General features: G+C 41.5%; 2 protein-coding genes across 2 annotated transcripts; one reads left to right on the top strand and one right to left on the bottom strand.

The window, feature by feature from the left end:
* The first annotated feature begins 801 nt into the window (after positions 1–801).
* Positions 802–9444, top strand: angel1 (angel homolog 1 (Drosophila)). Its single transcript, XM_088925261.1, has 10 exons — positions 802–890; positions 1771–2277; positions 2363–2598; positions 2827–2896; positions 3663–4114; positions 4895–5045; positions 5830–5940; positions 6511–6580; positions 7314–7477; positions 7625–9444. The coding sequence occupies exons 1-10, from the start codon at positions 827–829 to the stop codon at positions 7783–7785; spliced, it is 1986 nt and encodes a 661-aa protein (XP_088781387.1). The 5' UTR covers positions 802–826; the 3' UTR covers positions 7786–9444.
* Positions 9445–12924: 3480 nt separating this feature from the next.
* Positions 12925–23285, bottom strand: vash1 (vasohibin 1). Its single transcript, XM_088926088.1, has 7 exons — positions 21811–23285; positions 20783–20871; positions 19747–19803; positions 18278–18352; positions 16844–17225; positions 16056–16165; positions 12925–15324 (listed from the first exon to the last, which is right to left on the bottom strand). The coding sequence occupies exons 1-7, from the start codon at positions 22069–22071 to the stop codon at positions 15252–15254; spliced, it is 1047 nt and encodes a 348-aa protein (XP_088782214.1). The 5' UTR covers positions 22072–23285; the 3' UTR covers positions 12925–15251.
* Between the last annotated feature and the right edge of the window lie 1503 nt (positions 23286–24788).

Raw genomic sequence — 24788 nt, 5'->3', positions numbered from 1 at the left:
TATTGCAAAGGTTACGTTCTAACAGTGATATTTTTGTTTTATTTTATCAAAATGATGCATAACCAGTCCATAGGAATATACAGTACAGTACGTGAGGTATGACATTTGCTTGATCATACTGTATGTTCATCCCCTAAAAGAGCAATCCTGCAGGATATTTCTTCAGCGCCCTGCACAACGGTTTGCCGAAGAGTGCTTTAGTATTGGCTATATTACACTCTTGCAGGGTTAGATTCAAAGAAAAGATCCCAAACATACTGCAAGAATCCGCAAGAATTTCCTACCACAATACCACAGATCTAATGTATTGTAAATACCACAATGCTTTTTTATACTTCGGAAGGATTATTTTTGTTGCTTTTGCGATGTCACGTTTTTATTTTATTTGAGGCGACTATTTCCGTGTCAAGTGCTACTGTATGTGCAACTATAGAGTAATGCGAATGTACTTCAAATTACGCCTCTGGGAACTGACAACCTGCGATTACAGCATTTTCCTAACAGTGTTTCAATGGTAAACTCCGTTAATGTTTAAGGGCTATACGACGCTGCCTTCTCGACTATACGACTGCTACAAATACCAATAGCGCAGGGAGTTCAGTTTTCTTGCCCTTAAAAATTACAAACTGAAATTTTTCCAAGGGTCTGGGGACATGTTTGGTACAAGTCGTGATCTCAGTGGACTCTATGCGGTAAGCAACAACGAATATCTTGCATCAGACTGAAGTTCAGAAGAGGCTCATCTTGAACTGTGGATTTCGACTGGCGTCGGTGTAAATAAAGTTTAAACAGCCACAGGAAACACGTGAGGGAGGCAGTGTGGAGCATGATTGCGTTTCTCATGTGTTTTGTTCTTCTGCCAATATCACGTTTACTACGCAAGTTTGCAGGTAAACACCTGGTTTTCTTTTTTCTCTCAGTGAACAGGCCTTGGTGTATTTGCGGCTCACAATTAGCAGTTTGCCTTCCCTGATGTGGAAATATAATGTTATTAAATCTCACAGCAGGTACAAAGTGCTGCGTTTCTAATTTGCTTTTCAAACTCGCCATGGCGACAGTTAGCATTTTAAATCATTGTTTTCTGGTAGTAATACAAAAGCACGATTTACAGCAGAATTTCAGCACCAAGTACTGCGCTGCGATGATCAGAAGCAGTAAACAATCAAGTATAAACCACACCTTCAGCAATTAAAAACATCATATTCCGTACCCTGACAGCTAATGTGTTCATTATGATCCGATTTCCGAAAATAAATTTCGGATTCAGAGATCCAGTAACTCTATTGGACCATTTTCAGCTGACAGTTCTATATCCGCAGATTTGTATATTAATGTTAAAAAGGCCACAAACTGGAAACAGCATAGTTAAGAGATGACATATAACTAAAAAGCATGCATTTTTTTGAGGGGGGGATAACTATTGTTATCAGCTGCAGATGCCTGAGAGAGTTTTTGAAGTTGCCAGCAGAATGTTATCTTTTTAAATCTCAAAACAATAAAGCAAAAGCATATCCTAAGATACATAGGGTCACAGCCGACAGGAATTGACCTAGTTGCTTATTGCTCAGAAGTTTAAGTCATTTCTGAAACGATCCAAGGGTATAGACCTTAAAACATAACTGGGCAGCTGGTCTGAGACACCCACCACCCTTCGCGTAAAGTCACGCCCCCCCCCCCTTGAGTCTTTTCCAAGTGCACATCCTTGCAATTTCTGTACGTCACATCACACGTGAGCTTCACCCAATTTGCCATTTGTCTTATGACTGGCAGGTCGCAAACCAGAGCACGATGACTTGGACAGAGGAGGAGCCCCCTCTCTCCCAATGACCGAAAAGGAGACCTCAGTCGGGGGAGGGCTGCAGCTGGAGACTCTTCCTCAGGAGCAGAATGCCCTGCTGGAGCAGCGGCTCGGTGTGGAGAACGCTTCTCAGCAGGGGGACTGTGCGGGGACGGGGGCCCAGTGGCCTGGCCGAGAAAGCCAGCAGGAATTGGTGGCTCAGGGCGATGCGCCGGTCTGGGGGGAGCGTGTTGTCGGGTGGGCAGAGTGTGATCGGGCACACCCTGGCGAGGAGCAAGCGCAGAATCCCAGCACGGCCCTGGATTTGGGAATGCTTCTGTGTGAGGCAGACGCTCAGAGCTGGGGGATAGCGGCAGACCGTCTTCGGGAAGGATGGAGTCCCTGTTCCTGGCCGGGGCCGGAGGAAGAGCAGTGTTATCCCCCCTGGCAGGTTCAGGGCATGAGTTACTACCCACGCATGGAGACGGCGCCTGTAGAAGGTGAGGAGGAAACCTTTACGGTTTTGCGCGGTGGGATTTCTCCTGGTCTGTGGATGGCTTTGGTAACGAGACGCTCGTTTTGCAGAGGTGGGGAGAGTGTGGGAGGATCTGTCTGGGTTGCACTCTCGGACGTTCGCTCCCCAGGGGTCCAGCCCTGCCACCACGGCGCCGTTCGAATTCACAGTCATGTCCTACAACCTCTTATCCCAGGACCTGCTGGTGGCCAACCCCGATCTCTACGCACACTGCTTTCCGGATGTCCTTGCTTGGGAATTCCGATTGCAGAACATCCTGCAGGAGTTCCAGACATGGCAACCAGATGTGAGTTCGACCTAATTGACCTGGTATATTACACCAAGGAGTTAACCGGGCTTGTTTGACTTGTAACTGTTTATGGGGAAGCGTTTGTAACCTGTAGTTTGAAATTCCAGGTTAAGGCTGGACTTTGTTTTGCTTTTGTTATTCTCTAATTCCTTTCTTGCCTTTTGAATTATTCTTGATCAGCCGTAGGGTGCTGTTTTATTTTCTCATTTTACTTCTGTTACTCAGATTTTGTGCCTCCAGGAAGTTCAAGAGAATCACTTTTGGGAGCAGCTTGAGCCTGTCCTGTCAGCCATGGGTATGGACGAGCTTAAGTTATCTCACTCGGATCATGCAATCGGGAGGTTGCATCTGTGGAATCTGTGGAATGATCTGCTTCCAGTTTTGCATGGGGAGCTGTAGAAGTAGGAACCTATTTATGAGATAGTATCTGGTGGTCACGATATATAACATATCTTATAAATAAGCATGTTCAAGAAGATGTCTGCCAAACCCAGCCTTGTTATAGTCAGCTGCTATATCAAACTGCAACTCACAACTGGCAACCGACTGAAGCTAGGCAGGTGTGAGCCTGGCCAGTACCTGGATGGGAGACCTCCTGGGAAAGCTATGGCTGTTGCTGAAAGTAGTGTTAGTGGGACCACAAGGGGGTGCTCACCTCTGTGTGGGTCCTGATGGCCCAGTATTGTGCCGGGTACACTATACCCAGGGTGTTTCTTGAAAAGAGTAGGGGAGTTAACCCGTGTCCAGGCAAAATTTCCCCCTAGTCTTTACCAATCATGGCCTCCTGATAATCCCCATCTATGAACTGGCTTCATCACTCTGTTCTTCTCCCCACTGAAAGCTGGTGTGTGGTGAGTGTACTGGTGCACTATGGCCGCCGTCACATCATCCAGGTGGGGGGCTATACACTGGTGATAGTGGAGGCGAGTCCCTGTTATCTGTAAAGTGCTTTGAGTTTAGTGTCTAGAAATGCACTATATAAGTGCAAAGATATTATTATTATTTATAAAGTCAATTTCAGGCGATGTCTACCTTCAGATCTTCCTTCTTGTGTCTTCCAGGTTACTCGTGTGTTTACAAGCGCCGCACTGGCAGGAAGACAGATGGCTGTGCTATCTGTTACAAACCGGCCAGGTTCCGCAAAGTGTCGTGCAGCCTGGTGGAGTTCTACCGGCCGGAGGTGGAGCTCCTCGATCGTGACAATGTGGGAGTGGTGACACTCTTGCAGCCGGTAACCCCAGAGGGGTCAGAGGTGTGGGGTCAGAGGTCAAAGGCCCCGCCCCTTTGCATCGCCAACACTCACCTTTTGTACAACCCCATGAGAGGCGACGTCAAACTGGCACAGCTGGCACTGCTGCTAGCCGAAATTGACCGGGCAGTGAAGCCCTGGCGAGAGGAAGGAGTACAGTGTCCAGTCATTCTGTGTGGGGATTTCAACTCCGTCCCTTACATGCCTCTGTACCAGTTCATCTGCACCGGCCAGATGTATTACCATGGGCTGCCAGCTTGGATGGTGAGGATCAAATGGTTTGGATTTTTAACTTCTGAACAACAGAAAGGTTATGAACGAGAGGAGGCAATTCAGCACATCTAGCCTGATTGGTTGTTTAGTAGATAATTCATCCAAGGATCTCATCCAGGCATTCCATGGAAGAAGCCAGGATATCGGCTTCAACAACAGGTTCTGAACCCACACAACCCTGCATATAAAAAAGTGACTCCTGTTGATAGTTTTAAATGCATTTCCGCTTAGTTTCACACCATCCGCTGTCCTCCCCACTGATAGCTGATGACTGAAAACGCAGCACTAATCTGCCAGTGTCACGAGTTCTGCCTGATGCGTATGCGATACCTGCATGAATGCTTATTGTGTTCTTCCAATATTTTTACTAATATTACTACTAATATTGTAGTAAATATTCTGAAATGAGGTACAGAATGCATTTTTTTAAAAGTTTTCTTAAACTTCAAGGTCCAGCTGTAGAAATACAAAGAATGCACGCTTTGCATTTTTAGGATGGCGCCTTCCTCGTTGACATCACGGCAAGCTTGGAGGCTCGAGGGAATTTGCAGGGGTCCCTGTTTCATTTGTAGCTCCGAGAGCCCTGGCTGACTAGTCTCAGTCACTCCCCTACTGGCATAAAAAAAATTGAATGCTGCTGCTTGGAGACTGAAGAAGTCATTGCCAGATAAAAATCTAACATTACTTTACAGGAGCTGAAAAACACACGGTCTCTGACTGTAGAACTTAGTATTGATTTCATTTGAATTTTGATAAATTATTTTGTTTCAGATTTCTGGACAAGAAGACTTATCACACAAACTGAACCAGAGGAGGCTGTACGCCCCCTTGTGGCCTAGCAGCCTGGGAATAAGTGACAACTGTCAGTACTTCACAGTCTGTGACGAGAAGAAGAAAAATGGTCAAGAAAAAGAAGAAAAAGGTCAGGCCGTGTGCTGGCAATCGATTCATTGGTTAATTTGCTTTACGGTGGATCTTACACCTTTTGCGGTTATTGGACAGGGAAGTGAGTGAGTTAAAGGATTCTCTTCATTATGAACTAATGTACCAGATCAGGGCCAGGAGGCACTTGTTTAGAGCAGGAGCTCTATGACCCAGACAGTGTGGATGGGAGCCTGGGTCACAACACTAGTCGAATGTGACCGGACTTCCTTGGCAGGGGTTATAATTAATTGGCCAAGGCTCTCTTGGCTTCACAGTGACCCTTGTTCATTGCCAAGGTACCCGCAGGACTGCAGCGACAGGTTTGGCAGTGAGCCTCTCACACTTCCCTGCAGAACAAAAAGATTAACTGGATGTGTGCGCAGGTTGGAGGAGCCTGTCTGCACGCCTTCGTTCTCTGCTTGTGGGTGCTGGTGTTGGCACTGCAAGTAGAGACACAACAGACAATTCCACGTTGGGTTGGTAGAGAAACAAGAATCATCGGTCATCCTAAATTTAAAGAAAAAGTTACATTTAGAGCGCAATCAGAATAAAAAAATGTAGAGCACATATTTTGTGGGAGTGTCTTTTGAGATGAATTTGAAATGTGGTCTCCTAAACTGTACTTTTAATATGTTTGTTGTCTTTTTAGCATTTGAGTGTAACTTTTTTGACCTACTGTTCTGGTTTAATACATTAACTATACTAACTGATGAACAAGTAGTTCAGTTAGTTTTCTTTTAAGAGTCATCTATTTATTATGTAATTGTGTATTTCTTTGGCAGGGAAACTCCAGTATAGTCACAAGTGTTTGCTTCAATTTCGTTTCTGTGAAATTGCCTGCACACGCCCAGAGTATCTTGTGTGTATTCCAGGAGTGACGGACGCTAAGCCAGGTAAAATCCCTAGGCATTACCCTTCTGAACTCTTCATTCCTTGGTACATTTTAAACCCATAAAGCTTCTTTATACTGTGTTGTGTTCAAAATAGTCCATATTTTACCACACAAAAGTTTTGTATTTGCGAATAGGGAAGTTAAATTACATTCTCACAGTTTCGCTCTGTTAGGTATAAATATTTCTATAGTGGGCAGGATTTTGTCTCTGTTTTGTTTCTAGCTCCCCCTAATACCACCTTTGCAGCTGTCTTCCTGGTTCATTCCTAATAAGTGAGGGAGGTTTTTCTCAGCCTTGACCTCATGGCTTGGGTTGTTATTTCCTCAGCTAGATAAGTTAGTGCCAAACATTAAAATATTTAGTATGCTGTCCCTTTGTATTCATCATCTCGTCTGGTTAATTAGAATTTGACCAAACTGCTGAATTAACGATCAAAAACCTTTTTATTTAGAAAAAAAAACAGAGTATCAGAAAGTCGCAAGTAAGTTTCTAACGTTCTTGAAATGTGACTTAAAGAGGTGGCTGTTGTACATTTCAGTAAACTTTTTTTCTTTTGCTGTTTTCTTCTAGATCCCTCTAAAATACAGGCACAGGCCCTAAAATCTCTACCTGAACCTGATCCAGAAAAAAGTTCATCTAGGTAAAGGACTATGGCCTAATAGCTAAGAAAATAATAGAATACGCTAAGCACCATTTTGACTAAAAAATAGCATCCTTCTAGGATTATGTCTAGAGCTAAGGTTGGCATAAAATAAATTTAAGATTAAGAGTAGTGAATTTACCTACAGTCAGGATTCAGATTCCAATTGAGTGTACTGTAATTTTAGAGCTAGGATTAAGAATAAGGCTAAGGTTAGGGATATTAATCAGTAGTTAATGTAGTGATTAATAGAGTCCATGATATACCCAAGTATGAAGTTAAAGATTAAGGTATAGGACATGCTATGAGAAAGCAGTAGTAAAATTGAGACGAACTCTATCCACTATGAGTCCTTACACCTTTCAAATGTAATTCCAGCTGTACTAAAATAGAAGACGAAGTAGCAGGTCTGAAGGATTGTTATAATTAATTATTCATGCCTCCATTTGTTTTACCAAGATTTTGTATGTTGTTTGAATGCATGTCATACTTTTTATAAATATCATCACCCCATAAAATTAATTATGATCATAAATAGACTTTCAGCGCTGTTCTTGTAATTTTGTCAACTCACGCTGCAGGAAAGTGTAGTTTAAATTAGCATTGACCCCACGTCTGGCTAAGTAATATACGCTTATTCAAAAACCTTTTTGCATTATGTTGGTTTTCATCAAAGTTATTTGACTTGTTTTTAGAACCTACAGTGCAAGAGGTCTTTTCTCTTCTCTCTTAGGTTCAGAAACACAATTTTTCATGGTTTCGATTTGACGTCGGTTTACAGCCACTACATCTCGGGCACAGAGATGCGGGAAGTAACTACACTGCACTGTGGCTCTGGGGCCACTGTGGACTATATCTTTTACTCAGCTGTGCCTGTCAAGAACAGGAGCCAGCGAGGTATGAAAATCTTAAAACCCGTTCGCTACTGCATTAAAGATCTCCAAATCCCACAGACCAGCTCTGTTCTTGCCCTGGAACTGTTAAGGATGTGCTAGCGGGGACTGCACGCTAACTGTCCAGTCTTACTGCTGTTGTGCCTTGTAGGAGGAAGGTTGAAGCAGGATGGAGTCCTGAAGCTGATGGGTCGTCTCTCTCTGCTGTCAGAGGAGCAGCTCTGGTCCACCAAGGGACTGCCCAATGAGGTCTTCTCCTCTGACCACCTGTCTCTCTTAGCTAAATTCCAGCTGGACCACACCTGGTTTTAATTGCCCCAGTGTAGATGACTTGGAAGCTTGATTTCTTGGAGGTAGAAGTTACATATAAACGGTAGGAACTGTTTACACATTCAGCTACAATGGTTTCCCATTTACTTTCTAAGTATTACAACTACTATGTCCTTGGAAATTATTCTTTTATTAGGAGCAGAAAACAATTAGACTTCAGTACAATTAGACTCCAGTAATTGCACCTCCTGTACCAGATATCAGACATGTCAACCTGTGGCATCCTGAGACAGTGCCATTGATACAGCAGCGCTCAGTATTTCAAATTTAGGAGCTGAGTCCTACACCAGGAAACTTCAGAATTCCGTGGTCTTTTCAGTTTTAAAAATAAAATGTCTTTAAGTTTTCCTTCTTTTCCAGGTCTCTGAAACAAGGAATGTAAAGAGAAACTTGCTTATTGGTTTTGGCTTGTTTGTAATGGGGTTGTTTTCAGCTTCGAAACTTATATTCATTCAACATTTATAGACACTCTGAGTTAACACTTTGCTTTACCACTATCACAAAGAAGCTGAAAAAATCGACATGTAGGTTTCTAAGCTAAGAGATGTTTTGTTTTGCTTTTTCAGCAAGTTCTTGTTCTCCCATTTCAAATAAAGGGATGATAAGTTTAACAATGTAAACATTTTATGAATGCAACCCAGAGTGAGGAATGATGTTGATTCTTGAGCAAAGCACAAAAAATGGGGATATTTTAAGCTTGTTTTAAACAAAGTAAAATTAAGGTTTATTTTTAAGGGAATGTATGCAGGTATTGCACTTGTATAAATGTGAGAGGGAAGCTGCACAGGAGCAAGCAAAGGTTGATTCCGTGCTGATAAAGCAGATGGAAAGAAATACATTGCACTTCTGAAGAAGGATCAGCAGCTGAAACATGTTTGTTCTTCTTTTACCTTTACCTGTTCCATTTCACTAGTATAGTTACTTATTTTTAAAAGCACAGTTCATGCTGTTTTGGTAGTTGCTTCATATTGCTTACATTTTGTAACATTTAACAAAGCAATGTGAACAGGTGTGTAAGTATAATAAGAAAGATGTTGAGATATCATAAGATTAAGGTCAAGCTGTCACCAATTCAATTGCAAAGATGCTGTATGTTGATACCTTGTGAACTTCATTTAAACTTGTTTTTATTTATTTTATGAAGAAACCTATAAGACATGTAGGTGTGCTTCTGCAGCAATGCAGAACCCTGCGACACAGAAACAGAGTGCTTCCTTTTGTATCAGTAAGCCATTATGTAATGACTTTTCTTTTCCTATACTTGTCTGTCCAGACTCCGTGGTTGTGAGTGTGCACAGTTCAAATACAGGTAGTTCAACAATCACATGAACCATCGTTCGTGTTGCTCCTGGAGGCATGATTTTCCCCCTTTTCTTCCCTCAGTTACTTTAGTGTATTCAAAGTACAAATGTATTTTTAAGTGGCTGTCATTTCTCTTCTGATTCTCTGAAATCAATTTTGCTACTGTGAGTTTAACATCTGAAAACAAACTGCGAACTGAGTTTTTGCCAGAGAACTTTTCTTTTTCCATTCACGCATAGTTTGTCCCCTTAATTCTGTGCTGTGGATGTTGACATATCATTTCAGCTTACACAGTACTTAACAAGTAAGAAAAGCTGACAGAATAAATTTTGTGGAAAATGATGTCTCAGTGTGTTTGAAATGTGTTTGCAGAGGCAGGAGAAGAACAAAGCAGCCAGAATTGCCACATGAGCTGATCGGTCTTCTCCAGTCTCTTCTCTGCCCATTTTTAGTTTCTGGAAATGAAAACTAGGGATTGAGAAATGAGGCGCCAGGCCACTCTGTAATGGTTAGAGATCTATATTCCAGACCAGAAGCCCGTGGGTTCAACTCCCAGGTGGAATTGTACCATCCAGTACTGCACTTTACTCAAATTGCTCCGGTAAGTACAGTGCCCTGTGGGTACTCTGGGTACTGTCGAGGCTGTCGTTGGAAATAAAAATTAGATCGGCCACTTAAGAGCAAGTTGCATAAAGGATTTAAAAATAAGCAACTACAGCGTGTCAGCAAAGGTAGTCTGAGCTTTCACCATCTTCCATGCAAGGATAAATCATGAAACGGTGAAATGGGTAATCTCTTAATTAGAAGATGTTTTTTATCTATTTCTGTCCACTGTGAAATCTCTTGAGTTTAGATTTAGTCTGGCTCTAGTGATGAGCACACTGTAAGGGTGGAGAAGCAGTTGTGGAATACTGTAAATAATTCATCTTGTACTGCAGCAGATCACAGAGTGCAGCCAAGTATGTAGTTCAGTTCTTGTATGGGCTCCATATACAGTATTTAAAATGGAGGGAATAAAGACCTGCGATGAGGACTTGCTACAGTACATGTACATGAGAATAAAATAAATATAAACCTCGCTCATCTCGATTTAAAAATCATACCTGCCTGAGGTATACCGGGAGAAATGTCTCCGTGTAACTTTTCTTGTGGAACAGGAAGAAATTAAGGTGACAGAAGGACATGGGATTAGAAATTTGAATGATTTCATGCCTGTTCTGGTTTGTAAAAATGTGTAGAGTTTGAAGAAGAATCAGAGATCAAGAGTTTTTACATATACCTCATCAGACCATGGCTCCCTGGGGTGGAGGAATGAAGACTAGTGGTTACAACTAATGCAATCTAGATTTTTGTTTCACAGTCTTAAAAGGTATTATTAAGGAATACCTTAAATTATACAATATGTCTATAAATAGATAACATTAAGATTTTCCCCTGAGGTACAGGTTTTAAAGTGGGAGAAAACTTTGAGTTAATTTCCACACAGTTGCTGCACATGCAGTATCCTCCTCTTGGTAAAAACAATAGTTTACTCATCTGATCTGCACATCACCTGTGTGGCCCCTTGACCTACTGTACAAACAAATCTAATGCTGCCGCACAGCGAGTGTAACAATCTTCATGTTGCAATTGTAGATAGAATGTATAGTTTGAGATGAACTGTTTTGTTCATTTTTAAAGGGGCAGCAGTCTTATGCTATCATTTTATAAATGGATTTTGTTTTTAAGGGAGAGATTTAGCATAAGACTGATTCCCAAAAGAACAGTAGTGTTAGGTGCTGTAAATCTTTTACGTGTTTAACTGAACATCAGTGCTCCCCAGTGCTAGATCTGTGTGACTCTGAAGGGCACTTGGCAGAAGGCTGGACTCTTGGAGTTACCAAATCGCCTTGTTAGCGAGCGAGTTGATTGGACAGAGTTGATGAGATGGCTTAACCTGTTGGATGCCAAGCCTGGGGACAATCAAAGCAGAGCACAGAGTGGAGCTGGCTTAAGTTCGTGCACTTTCACGCAGCTTCTGGGGTGCAGTTTGTAACCTAGCAAAATCTAACTACCAAGCACACAGTCGGAATAACAGACCACTATCTGGGAAAGAGCAAGTCTCAACACCTCACCAGGATGGGACGGTCTAAATTTGAGGGGCTGGGTAAGTATGTCTAACTGGCACAAAATTCCACCTGCAGTGATTGATGTCACCCTGACTGAAAAGCATGACTTTGAAGTCCTGGTAGCCCCATTTATTGCCTTTCCTGCAGGTTCATCCTGATGTGCCGATATTCCAGCAGGATACTGCATGTTCTCATGCTGCTTGTGTAACTGTAGTCTTCTTTCAAGATGAGAGTGTGACCATTAAGCTGCAGATGTCCTATTTTCCAGGCTTGAGCCCCACTGGACATACTGTATGGGGGGGGAGGGGTGGCATCTAGCCAGAGAGCCATTGCGTGCTTGTTCAGGCTCTGCATGAGGAATGGAACAAAACCCCACAAGACATCATCAGCTACCTGGTGCCAAGCATGAGTCACAGATAGGCAGCTTGTAGAATTCCAGCAGTAGCTACACACGCTTCATGCCTGCAAACTGTTACAGTAGATCCCCTGTTGGTGAGAAATGTTAATTCGCATAATGAATTTACCCATGTCATATGTGTTTATGGGTGGCACAGTGGTGCAGTGGTTAGCATTACTGCCTCACAGAGCAGGGACCTTGGGTGCTATCTGTGTGAAGTTTGTGTTTGTACGTCCTCATGTTCACTTGGGTTTCCTCTGTGTGTTCGGTTTGCTCCTGCTGTCCAAAAACTTACTGATGGGTTAATTGGCTTCTTGGAAAATTGGCCCTGGCGCTTGTGGCTGTGTGCCTTCCCTGTGATGGACTGGTGTCCCATCCAGGGTGTACCTTGCCTTGTCCCCTTTGCATTCATGTGTTGCAGTTCAAAGAGGTTTATTTTGCTGCTTGGTACATAGACAAGATTAAACATATTTTTCATGACTCAATAATGTTTCAAAATTATTCTCAAGTTGTATTAAAGTTTAAAATAAACAAAGATTAGTAGAAAAGTAATCCACAAAACCACTTCTTCATTTGTTTTTTCCTATGTTATAAAGCAGTACTCACGAGTTAGTATCAGATGTCTTCCTAGAAGCAAAATCGTGCATTTTTTAAACTCTGCTCAACAACGCTTCCAAACAAAAAGTATAAGGAACCACACAAAAGTATTACACTATCTCTGGAGGCCTCTTTCGAAAAAGAAACAGAGAGGAACTTATTTAATTAGCGGAATTACAGAAAATGAAACCGGTAATGGCCACAGTGAATGAAATTAAAATGGGAATCTGAATTCTGTCAAAATACAGCTCCCACTATATTCAGTAGCTAGTGCAGGATTGAGAGCATAATGAGATGTCATTTGCCTGTCTTCCTTCTGTGTTGTTTTTATAACAAGTCACTCATGGTCAACTTCATCTCTCTGGGGCAAGGGCATGCTGTGGGGAAAAAGCACTTCCAGAATCCAGATTTTGTCTTTCTTGGCAGTGTGTACAGTAGATTGACAAAAATGATTCATTAGCCTCTTTATTGCTTTTTGATAAAAATCACATTTATTGATTAATCTTTGCCATCTTTATCCTCTCAGAAATTCTGCACATCTCACGCTTTTATGAAAGTGCTTCGAAACTGCTGAGATCATAATTTTGTCTTGGCGATCACACAAATAATGAGAACCAGTCTGAGTATATATGGTCTTGACCATCTGTCTTTAAAAAAAGTGTGAAATCAAGATACTGGTAGATGTAAAATGAATGGAGATGAAAAAAGTGGTAAATATGTTGGGTATCTAGCTTTAATGTGTGAAAAAAAAAAAACATTTTTTCAGTATAATTTTAAAAGCCTTAAGTGAATAGAAGCATTTTAGTTTAGTTCTACAATAAGGGAGCTGTATAGACTGAATCTGTACTCTAGAAATGACATTTATAGAGCCTTAATATGGATTAATTCTAAAGGCAGCAAACATTTTCAAGTAAACACATGACTCTTATTCACCAATAACATTTTACTAAATAACTACAAAGTCATTACTGTGCCTTGAAAATATTTTGTTCTTTCACGTAGTTACATAGAACAGGTTTTACATTAATTCTCACCTGCCTGAAATAAATCTACAGTGAACAACAAGGTACAGGTAAAATATCAGTTGAGGGCTATCAGTGCTCTTCAGTGTGATGTGGAAGTAAATATTTAATATACAACTTGTAAACAAACCTCTCTTTGCACCTTTGCCTTTATTAAGACTTCACAATCCTGCACTAATACTGCGAGGGTAATTACTCTTCAAAGCTGACCCTAAACCTACAAAAACACTCACACTTATCATTATACTTCTGTTTTAACCAACATACAAGATAAAAACAATGCTCTCCAGATCTAAATATTTATTGAAAAAACTTGTCAGTTTAAGTCCTTTAATCTGACCACTATTCGCTAACTACTACCCTGGCTGAAATACAGTATGTACTGTATGTGAGCAAAACCAGAATCTGACCACCCAGAAGAAACATCTGATGTTATAGTTGCACTTTCTCCTTTAATGGGGTTTTAGATTTGAACTCCTCTCAAACTTTTGGCTAGCAGAAGAAACATGCTGGTACACTCAAAACGTTCTTGCAGCATTCGTAATCAAGACAGCACGATTGATTGTGATGTCATTTTTTAAACAATCCCTGCCAAGCACAAAACATTTGTAAGGTTTTTACAAATAAAGTTTAAATGTTTTCCAGCATTCCTAATACGTACGGTTTCTCATAGTTAACATTTTTTAAAGATGCAGTTCTACTCTTAAGTGTGGATTTCATGTGATATGTGACACATTGTTTAAGTTGGTGATTCATATTTCTATTTTAAGACTATCCCTGCAACGTTATTCCCTAAAATGTGGAATTGCTCATTCTTTTCTATTTTATACCCACCCAGTGTGGAATCGCCACTCATTTAACTCGGCTTTACGGTTCTAACTATTGATCAGAAACACAGCAGATAGACAGATATGCTCCTCTGACACACCCTTCTATCAGTGTCATTTGTCTTTCGATACACTGCAAGCTCAGCAGTGCCCTACAGGAGAGGGAATGGAAGAGTGTTGATTTACTGCAAGAACGCTGCCTGGCTAAAGCTGACACAATCAAAGAGACACGAGGACAACTGGTGCATTACTGCCACTTGTTGGAGCCTGACCACAATGGGTTGATATTAATGCACAGGCTTAAACATCAAATCTGGACCACAGATTACATCTGTGCCTAATTAGTCTTAACCTGTGCTCTAAGCAAAAGTCTTCACTTAGTTGAGCCACTCAAGAATCTCATTGCAACTCATTCTAACTGTTGCTTCAAGTCTGTCGATTTTGATGAATCGGCTTAACACTATTGTTGCATTGCAGTTGGAACAATCTGTTTATTTTGTAGTTATCTGTTTTTGAAATGCTAGTGGTTTGAACTATTAGTTGTTTGCTCATAAAGCCTTCTTAAACACAATGAGTGGAAATTAAATATGTGCAGGTGGTCTTAGAATTTTTCATATGAAGGTGAATGGTGTAAGATTTCACACAAAAGGCACTGGATGCTTTGTCTTCAAGGTATCTTCTACAAAAGCGCAACTACATAGCTGTCCAGCAGAGCTAAAGATTAATGCTATTTATATACACTAGTAAAGAGCAAGGCGAAGAGGCCTACAGTACTTTCACTGGCTGCTTCATCAGTTTCAACTTTTGACGGGACTCTCCTGTTACTCCCCATCTATGCCTTCACTCCAAGTCAAGCCAAACTGTAAGGACAAAGTCTTCAATTCACATCTCGGCCTGCCAGCAGCAAGCTCTACATCAATATAAGTGATTCACAATATGTTGCTGCAAACCAACAAAGCTCTGTCCCTGCCCCTGTCACTCTGACCACTCTTCTTTCAAGCTCTACCAGCCATATCAACCTCTACCGTCACTAAAAAGTGTTAGTGGTTCTCTGCCCACAGGCTAAGACTTCAGCAAACATCTGGCAGATTTGGTTTGTTCTGGTCACAGTGCTTGACCCAGAAGTTGTGGTAGGTGAGGTACAGTACTCTGGAGGTCCAGCGGCTTCCTGCGGCTCATGAGAAGCTGGGACGTCTTAAACTCGGATCTGGTAGCCATTGATGTCTGAGGAAGGCTTCTGTTCAGGTGGCTTCTTTTCCCCAGATGGCCTGTAAAAAAGGCGGCAAATGGTTTGTAAGCTATAGCTCCACATCCCACCATTACAAATCCATGCATCTGTTTTCATTCCTCAACTGCTGCTGTGCAACTAACCCTTCACCGCAGCTTAAGAATTTCATTTTTCTTTTTTCTCTCCAGAGACAGAGACAGAATAAAAGACACTTTATCACTACAGTAGGTATTCAGAACCAGACAGCACACAGATATATAAAACCTGCATCTCTTAGCACAACGAAAACAATGTATTTCAGTAGTTCAGTTAGATCCAGAGGGTTACGAAATATGCACGAAGAAATGGCAGCCCCATCTCTCAATGCCCAGCCCGCCCTCACTATTGAGAGAACTGAGCCAGGGAGCTGTTGCACGGGTGTAGATGGGGAAGCGGAATGGGGGTGATATGCAAGAGAGAGGTAAGCAACGGGAAGTCCTGGGTGTGAGACTTATATACAGTATGTAGGCAAGTGGAAGTGTTAAGGATCTAACCATCTTCACATATGGAAGAAATGATCAATGCACAAAAACATTTTCTTTTCAAATTGATAAGCAGGAGGAGTCAAGTCATGTCTGTAAGCTAAAGCACTGCTAAAACCTTTCCTGTGCTTGCAAGCTGCCCATGAGTGCAGGCTCCACCAAAATCTCTCACTGTAAAATAATGAACCCTTTGAATCTGAGGGGCTTCAGTTATCCTGCAACATTAAACACATAGCGACGCGGGCAGTACCGTCTCTCCCCTCGGCTGTTTCTCCGTAAAGGACTAGACGGGCCTCGCTGAGGGGAGCCCATGTCTCTTTTCCTGTCTTTGGTAGGGGAAGATGGGGCTGGTTTTCCAATCTGTAAGAGAAAAAAGGTACAGAAAAATGTGGGACTGTTTGGCGACGGTCATCTCCGAACAGACTGCATTACAGTCCATCATGCTGTTTTCTTGCTGTTTGTCTCTGGAAAGAGTTGTATATACTGACATTATACCCACATGTTTTTGTGACTTTAATAAATTAACATGTTTTTTTTTTTTTGTGTGTACTATCCTGAATTCCTGAAAAAATCTGGAAATACTGTAAGGACTTTTTGCACAGTAAGGTAAAAAAAAATGTTAAGGTAAGAAAAACAACATTCTTGAACATGGAAGATTAAATCGACTTCAGCCTAAAGCATTTCTGCAGTTTCTCCTTCATGTAACCTGCGCTGGTGAAAGCCATGAAGTTCACCATCACATATCACTCGTCCTTAAACTGGCACTGCAGCAAATAGTACAGTATTCACGAGGGATCTTCTGGACTCAGTTACTGAGTTACTGGGTACTTCTTAAGTGTCAATACACTGCTCTCCAAACAGCAGCAGAAATGTTGTCAGAAAGGACTGTTAAGAACTGGAGGAAATAGTTTTTTGCTTCACTGTCATTGTCCCAAGTGCTTTTGTTGTTTTTTTTGCAAAGTAATCCCTTCCTTCCTGTACGGCCATTAGCAGCCTGGCAATCTGGCCCCAGGACAGTCACGTCACCTCAGTCCTCACCTTGAGCCTCATATCCCGGGTGTGTCTCTCCAGCTCCCTGCGGAAGTCCTCCGGAGACAGCTTGTCCAAGTCCAAGATGGAGTGCTTCCACTCGATCTGCTCCACGCTGTGGGGGTCGTGTGACACATACTGGCCAATCTTCACCTTCTTCAGGGTGTGCCAGTAGCCCCGGTAGGCACTCTCGAACTCCTGCACCAGGTCGCTCAGGGTACGGTACTCCAGCTGCTTGTACATCAGGTCCTCCCGGCGGCTGATACCCAGGGCTCCGAAGCGCCCCCCGCAGTGCACCCCCAGCACGATGTGCCGGAAGTAATTCCCTGAGAACTGAGTTTTAAAGCTGAGAGGGAAACGCTCAACACCGGGCATGCTGTTGGTAAGGTAACTTGAGAAAACTCGAGTCAAGGAAGGAACACACAATATAGCTGCACACTTCTTTCTCCCCAAGGGCAACCCATTTCCCAGACCTCACTATTGCTTTGGACATGAAGACAAAGGAAAAAGAAAAGATTACTGCAGTCAGTGATGTTGGATTGTTTTTTTTTTCTTTTCGTATCTAAAATATTGAAGGTTCAATAAGCTTTCCAAGTAAAGACTGACACGACAGTTATACAGTCACGATCCTCCCTGGTCTTGCCTTTATGAGGGGAAACCTTGTGAACCAGACATTTAGACAGGATACTGTCTTCATTGGTGTCAAAGCTACAGTACCTTCTTAGTTTCACATCAGAGAGAACATCAGCAGCATTTCTCTTCAAATTTTCCCCCAGAAAGGTATTTTTGTTCATTAGAGGAAATAACAATTCCACATGAAGTTTTTTTAAAAAAACAGCGTCTGCATTTTCTAGTCTCCTCACAAAGTATTCCATTACGTGGTTTGAAATTCAAAAATCTGATTCTGCTTTTTTTACCACAGATTCCTATCAATGACCCCGAGACCTACTGTACTTGTACAGCTGGGTATTTTAGCAGTCTAAGGGAAGTACCTTGCTCAAGGCCCACCCAGGCTTTGAACACACAACCCTCAGAATTAACCCAAAGCATTATTAAAGGAATATAAAAGTTACTCAGATCCATTTCTGATTATGACAGTGTTAATGACTAACATCTCTGAATAAAGCATTCCAGTAGACTGAATATTCGGAACCCACATATACAGTACCATTAACGTTTTAGATAAGGCTAAACTCTCACTATCTTTATTAAATATGAGTTAAACATTGTTGTAGCATACAGTACCACTACTATATATGAAATACAAAAATGACCTGATTCTGTTTATAAAAAAGCAGAAATGCAGACCTGATGTAATATTCTGTATGACGAACCCAAGACTTGCTTACACAGTGAAAAGCAAAGCACAGTCAGTTCCCCATGACAGTGGCTGGCCGTCGGGCTAAAATACCTGCCAAGGTTTCAGAGCGTAGAAAAGGATACATTCCCAGGATCACAGCCTCCAAACACTTGATTGGCAGTGACTCCCGGATCATCTCCTTAGCGATGTCCATCAGCCTGTGTTGGAGAAGCAGTGTTATCAGAGTAGAAACTCTGGAAAAAAACACTTCAGTGTTGTTTCCTGATACCATCCTACCATCCTGAAACCATCACGTGTGCTGTTGTGCTAAACAGAGTTCTAAATGGAGGTCCAGGATCAGGTCAGACCCTAACCTCACCCATATCCATGGCCCAACATCAGTCCAGCATGGCTGCTTGTGCAAATCTGTCCCTCCTCTCCATCACTGTCCTAATAGTATCTCCCTGACTTATCCCTCTTGAAAACGGGGGTTCCATCCGCCTTATGCTCCCATGGCCTGGTCAGTTACCCCAATATATCTATCTAATTCAATGACAACTTATTACATAATAATTAGAGTTTAACTACTGATATTTTTAATAAATTGAATTAAAAAAAAACAAAGTAATGAAAGGACTTTCTTTGTTCCTAGCCTAGGTGGTTTCGGAGTCAGTGCAATTCCAGTCTAAAAAGGATTCACAATAAAGAGAAATAGGAAAAAAAAATATCTGGCACAGCAGAAACTAAGGAAGTGTGGTGGACCAGAAAGAGGAAGTCACAGATGCTGTCATTCAGTTGTAAAATAGAAATGAAAAAAAAAACATCTATAACATCTCAGCAAGAACCTGAATAGCTGCACCCTTCCTGTCACAGGCTAAATTAATTAGATGATGTGTTATAAAGTTCATCAGTGAATACAGTAAACCCCCAGTTTAACAGACTAATGGGTGGAACTTTTGACTGTTATTGCTGAATGTCAATTAAATCACAGATTACATTTTATGCCCCCAAAACACACTATTACATGAAAAATATACATGTACAGTATGCAATCAACAGAGTTAATGAAAATTGTTCCTGTGCCTTTTATCGTGAATATGCAAACTCTTTATTTTATGTGTCATAAATATACTCTACAAAAATTTACTAAAGAATACGAAACACAAACCCTTCATAAGCAACCGGCCTATCACTATAAGGCACTACTGCTATTCTTGAATTTCAAACCTGTGTAATATCTAACTTTGTTTTATTATTTGTACATTTCATTGTTACTGCATGGAAAGACCTGTTTTTCTTATTTTACAGTCTCATCTTATTTTATATCCTGTCTGTTAAATCTGAAGTAAAATAAAGTGAAGTCTGTTAAACCTCAGGTTTACCGTACACTCAGTCCCTTTTCAAACTTTTCTCTACAGCCCCAAACAGACTGTATGCAGTGTGCTACAGCTATAGAACGTGCTCATCAGCTTGACCGAGATGGCACTATGCCTGTACGGTACATTTGCATTTTTCAGTAAGCTTCTAAAACAATCAGCTTCATGTAACCCCACCTTAAGCAATATAATTTCAGTTCTGGCACAAACCTTACATAACTGGTGAGTTTACTTACGCAGTAAGAGGCCTGCTCTTCTTAATTTCAAAGAACTGTGTTCCAGTATGATTGTACCTGAGAGGGTGCTGTTAAGAAAAATTAGGACCAGAACAGACTGACAAAAATGTCAACTACAGAGCCAGTAGAAGGGGGGGGGGTATTCGGAAACAGAATAAAAATAAAAATAGCTCTAATAAAGCAACAGCTGTGGCAGACCCCCACTTCTAAATATTTTACATCATTCATGGTCTTATGGGTGAATTATTCATAAGCTTCAGATATGACAATTACTTCACGCTTCCCTTCCCTGAGTTACGAGATTAATTTTGCCAAAGCACTTAAAACTTCAACAACAATCTGACTAGAGCAAAAGAAGAAAGTGTTTATTTTTTGGAAATACCTCTCAAAAGGCAGATTTAGAGCTCCTGTACCTTAATTTCAAATAACCTTTTCAGTTTTGAAAGATACCAAAGAAATTACAAGGCTGGTCTTTGGATTGTTACAATGGCCATCTTGGTGGGAACTTACATTGGGTTAACATACAGTACCTAGGCTTCTGCGTAATGCATTAAACATACAAAGTGAAGTATATCAATCTGGGGATTATATCCACCCAGTGTAACAAATGAAGACTACAGATTAAACTGTGTCAACTCCTTATCCTGCACCGACTGCACTTACAGAAAATCATATGAGTGCAGCTTCAATGAGTTTACCATGACTGGTGTTAGAGAAAAAAACAAGTGACAGTCATTAATGGTAACAAAAAAAATTATTCGGAGGCTATATGTGTGCTTAGAAATAAGACCAACGTAGTAATATAATGCAATATTTCTTGCAGCACTGTGGCCTGTATATTAGAATAGTGAATATTTCTGAACAACCAAACCCTCTAATGAACTGACTGACATCATCGTAGCATAGTAGATAATGAAGTCAGAGCCGAGTAACGAAGATTTTACAACTCATTTTTCTCTCTGACTGCAACCAGACCTCTCTTCAGTTCCTTGCAGCTGAGCTGAATGGATAACAGCCTTTCCTGCTTTAAGGATACTGCAAGTCCCTGATGTATCTCTGTATGGCTTCCAGGCGATGTGGGATGGTGGTTAATGGCTGGTATGCAGGCACACTTGGTGTTGGAATCTGCAAGTAAAAAATTAAAACACTGGCAGGCATACTTGACACAATCACCATATTCACGGCAGTGTGAGAATCCCCTCTTGTTCATTTGTAAAGCATTTTTCTTAATAGAAATGCATGACTATAGTCTTGGGTTAGAAATCTGTGTTCTGTAGAAGCTTCACATGACTTCAATTAAGCAGAAACAGAAGACACAGAAACTGTATTTGGCTTCTGACATTCTTTACCATTTACAGGTCTAGAAATGAGTTACAGCAGAGTGGGATGTGAATGCTACCACACAGAAGTCTTGATCTTGGAGTCCACCGACAATGTGCTTTGTGTCAGGCAGCAGGGAATGATTCATTTCAGGGTGACACGGTAGACTCCCTTAAATGCAAGAGAGGATCTCACATAAGATAACATTTCTGAAACTGTTATCCATGCTACAAAACTAGGGTAGTAGGAAACATAGACAAAGTGACACATAAAACGTGTAATATCAATCATAACAAACCTTTGGTTGTGTTCTTAATCTGAAGCTAGGCAACCTGACACAGGAATGGGAAAAAATGAAACGTTTGACCCAACCACCAATTACAAACTATAGCTTTTGTGTCCTGGGTTTGGTTTCAACATCCAAGGTGGAGTTTGAATGTTCCCTCTGTGTTCAATGTGGTTTCCTCCCCCCTTTCAAAGTCATGCTGGACAGTTTCATCGGGGTTTTTCGAAATTATACCTCAACTGTCTGTGTGCGTCCTGCGGTAGAATAGTTTCTTTCTGCCCTGCCTTCAGATTGCCAAAACCCTTACCAGCAGTAAGCTACTTTCTCATAAGGGATGACTTTGACTAAACCTGCTTCTCTCTGCCCACGTGTAAACCAGACAGTAGGCACTTGTACTAGGTTTGCAAAAACATCTACATTTTGTGTGAACCCCGAGCAGAAATGAAAGGATTTCTTACCTTGGGCAGGTCAGTGGCTCCCCTGATCCTCCTGACCAAGGCCTCGCCCTCGGGATGAATCCGGGCCACGTGCCGCCACATCCTCTCCCATGTGGCCTCGTTCACGGGCAAACCGCCCCGGTTGACGAAGAACTGCACCCCTCCGTCAACCGTGTCCTCCTCCCCCTCATCGTCCTGCTCCTCGTCGCGCTGCGCCACGCCCTCGCACCCCACGGAGCCACGCAGCGACCCCGCCGAGACCCCCGTCCTGTCCCCCGGCATTTCTGCTGCTCGAACCCCCGACCCTGTTAGCCTCTTCGACCGTCGCCGGCTCAAATTGTCACATCAAGCACGAGTGGACAGAGATTGTGTGCCGTTCATGACAAGATGGACACGGAGCTGGTGGTGGTTGTTGCTGTTGGTGCTTGCAAAAACACAGTTTGACACAACTAACACAAACCGTGGAACGGGGGAGTGCACCCTCGATTGAACAAAAATGGCTTAAACGCAGTCTTAAACGCAATGTATTACTGCAGTCTATGATGTTATCCAGAAACCATATTTGTCAATACATAGTCGAAACATTGATAGATTTGTTAAGACTTCGCATGTGTTCAAATTGTATTACACAAAACTTATTTCTAGCTGTACGTGCCTGTTGTCTATTCATTACATTGCACTGCAGTCCAAGACATTCGTCTTATGTGTGTATACTGCACAATGACGGCATTAAAAGCGCACTTGAACAAAGGTAGAAAAAATGTAAAACTTTAAAAAATTGTATGTAAAATGTGTTGAGTGACAAAACATTCTAAAACTTTTCAAAAACGAAAGACATTCATAGAACTTTCTCCCATCATATAATGATAAAATACACAAATACTGTAGGTTAAAACAACTTCAGCACTTCTAACGATCGATAATCCGATAAAGGTATCGATTAAGGATAATACACTCGCGGCTCAGACTGTGTATACAGTATGTGTACAATTGTAAGTGGTGCAGAATAAAATTCGCGTTTCTGCTACGATTCCACTAAAAATCACATATTCAGAATCTGTACATACTGTAAAACAGAACAATGTGCTGTAACAGCTATTCAGTGTTTTAAAGGTATATTCAAGCGCAACGGTTCTGTGTTTTTTTATTAGCACCGTATAGAAAAGCTCTAAAAAGACTAATACTAACATAGGAGTACCATCGCGTAACTGTGGATGTAAAATCGACTTTATAATATTGCCTAAAGACAAGCTAGTTTAGAACAGTTACATTTAAGCCAGAGGTCATCCAACCCACGTCCACAGCGCCATGCAAAACTACACAGACGGCCTCGCACAATTCCTTGACCCTCGGTTTCATCACCGTTGACATTCCACAGTGGTCCATGCCTCCCTCACAGCATGTTTCCTTCTTGTACGTAGCCGTCTAGTTTATTTCTCAGTCCTAAAATCCATTGTATACGGTGAAAGCAAACTGATCATGCCTGTTACATTGTGTGCGGCTCGGGACACTCCCAGAACACTCGCCAGTGCGCATGCTCGCTGTACAGCGATTACTGTATCCTCAGCGCAATGTGCTTTCTTATGTTTTCGCTATAAATAGAAGAACATACACACTTCCTAAGCAAATATCCTGGGGAAAACAGCGAGCGAAATGCCGCACAAATTCGATAGAAATGATTTCCTACTGATGTACGAATCGGGAACTTTCAGTTCACTTTCACGTGTAATGTTAATGTCTATTGACAGGAGTGACACTGCGTCGCAAGTTTGAAAATGAGCTTTTGTTTTGGTGGGTTTTAGGGACAGGCGGTGGTTTCTATTGTCGTGCGTTCAGTTATTTTTCTCCGACACTACTCATTAAAACAGATACGTGTTATTCCTCCTAAAGAAAAAAAATAGAAGTAAACATGAACCGAGGAAGCAGAAGTTAAACAGGTTATTTTTGATCACGTCAAAAATAACGTATATACAGTATATAGCTTCCTATAAATATACAAAAAATCATGATGACAACAGAATGGCAGTTTCTAAAAACATCATCCCTAAAGTAGTTTGGATTATGTTGTTTACTAGGACACAAACACAAATATCACTGCAGGCTACAGGTTACAGTATTGTAACCAGCTGCTATTGGAAATTATTATTATTCATTAGACTATTTCTCTCACTGTAAGACTAAGACTGTTCAGTTTTCTACACTCACCACCAAATAAGACAAATCAACTGAAATCAGAATCGAGAGGTGGTATCAGTAGGAGAAACTCTGCAACGACTTATTATAAGGACTGTTCAGGTACATTTTTAAAGTAATAGCACCCAACCTCATGTCCATAAGACCTACATCGTGAAATACAGTACATTTTCCCTGTGGCCACATTTTGGGCAAACAGCACTCTCCTCTGTAAATGGATAAGCTTGTAAATTGCCCCACCAGCCCTGTGGCATGTTCAAGACATGCACTTAATATATTCATGAAACAATACACTAAATCTGAGCAGGCTTTGATAGTGGTTACTGTACTGTATAGCCAGTCAGGCTTGTTAGATCGTTTAATGAATACCTGCAGTATTTGAAGACCATATCAATGAAGGCATTAAATAACATGAGTTGTACATTGAAATGTTTTAGAACATTTTAGGTTTTGAAGACTGCCTTCTGTTTGGTTTGGTCTGTGAAACAGAGTGGTTATACTACAGGTGAAGGCCCCTCAGTGTGTCATCAGTAATCCACAGGTCTGTGTCTCCTCAAGGCCACATTCAGCACACTAGCTGAGATGCAGGGTCCTTCGTGAACAAAATCACTGCTTTAAATTCACTGCTTCATTCGCTTTCAGTAGCTGTCTGTCTTTTTCCAGAACAAGAGGATCTTTTCATTGCACTGAAGGAGTTGGTCAACATAACCTCTTTTTAACAAAGGCTGTTTTTTTTAAGTAGCCGTCTTCAGCATGTTTGAGCTTGCAGCTTGGTGCTGGGTGCTGTTCTGTACACAGACCCTGGG

Source organism: Atractosteus spatula, chromosome 9, assembly GCF_055471065.1.
Source record: "Atractosteus spatula isolate fAtrSpa1 chromosome 9, fAtrSpa1.hap1, whole genome shotgun sequence".
NCBI lineage: Eukaryota > Metazoa > Chordata > Actinopteri > Semionotiformes > Lepisosteidae > Atractosteus > Atractosteus spatula.
Note: the sequence above shows the minus strand (reverse complement) of the source record. Positions and strands in the feature narration are given on the sequence as shown.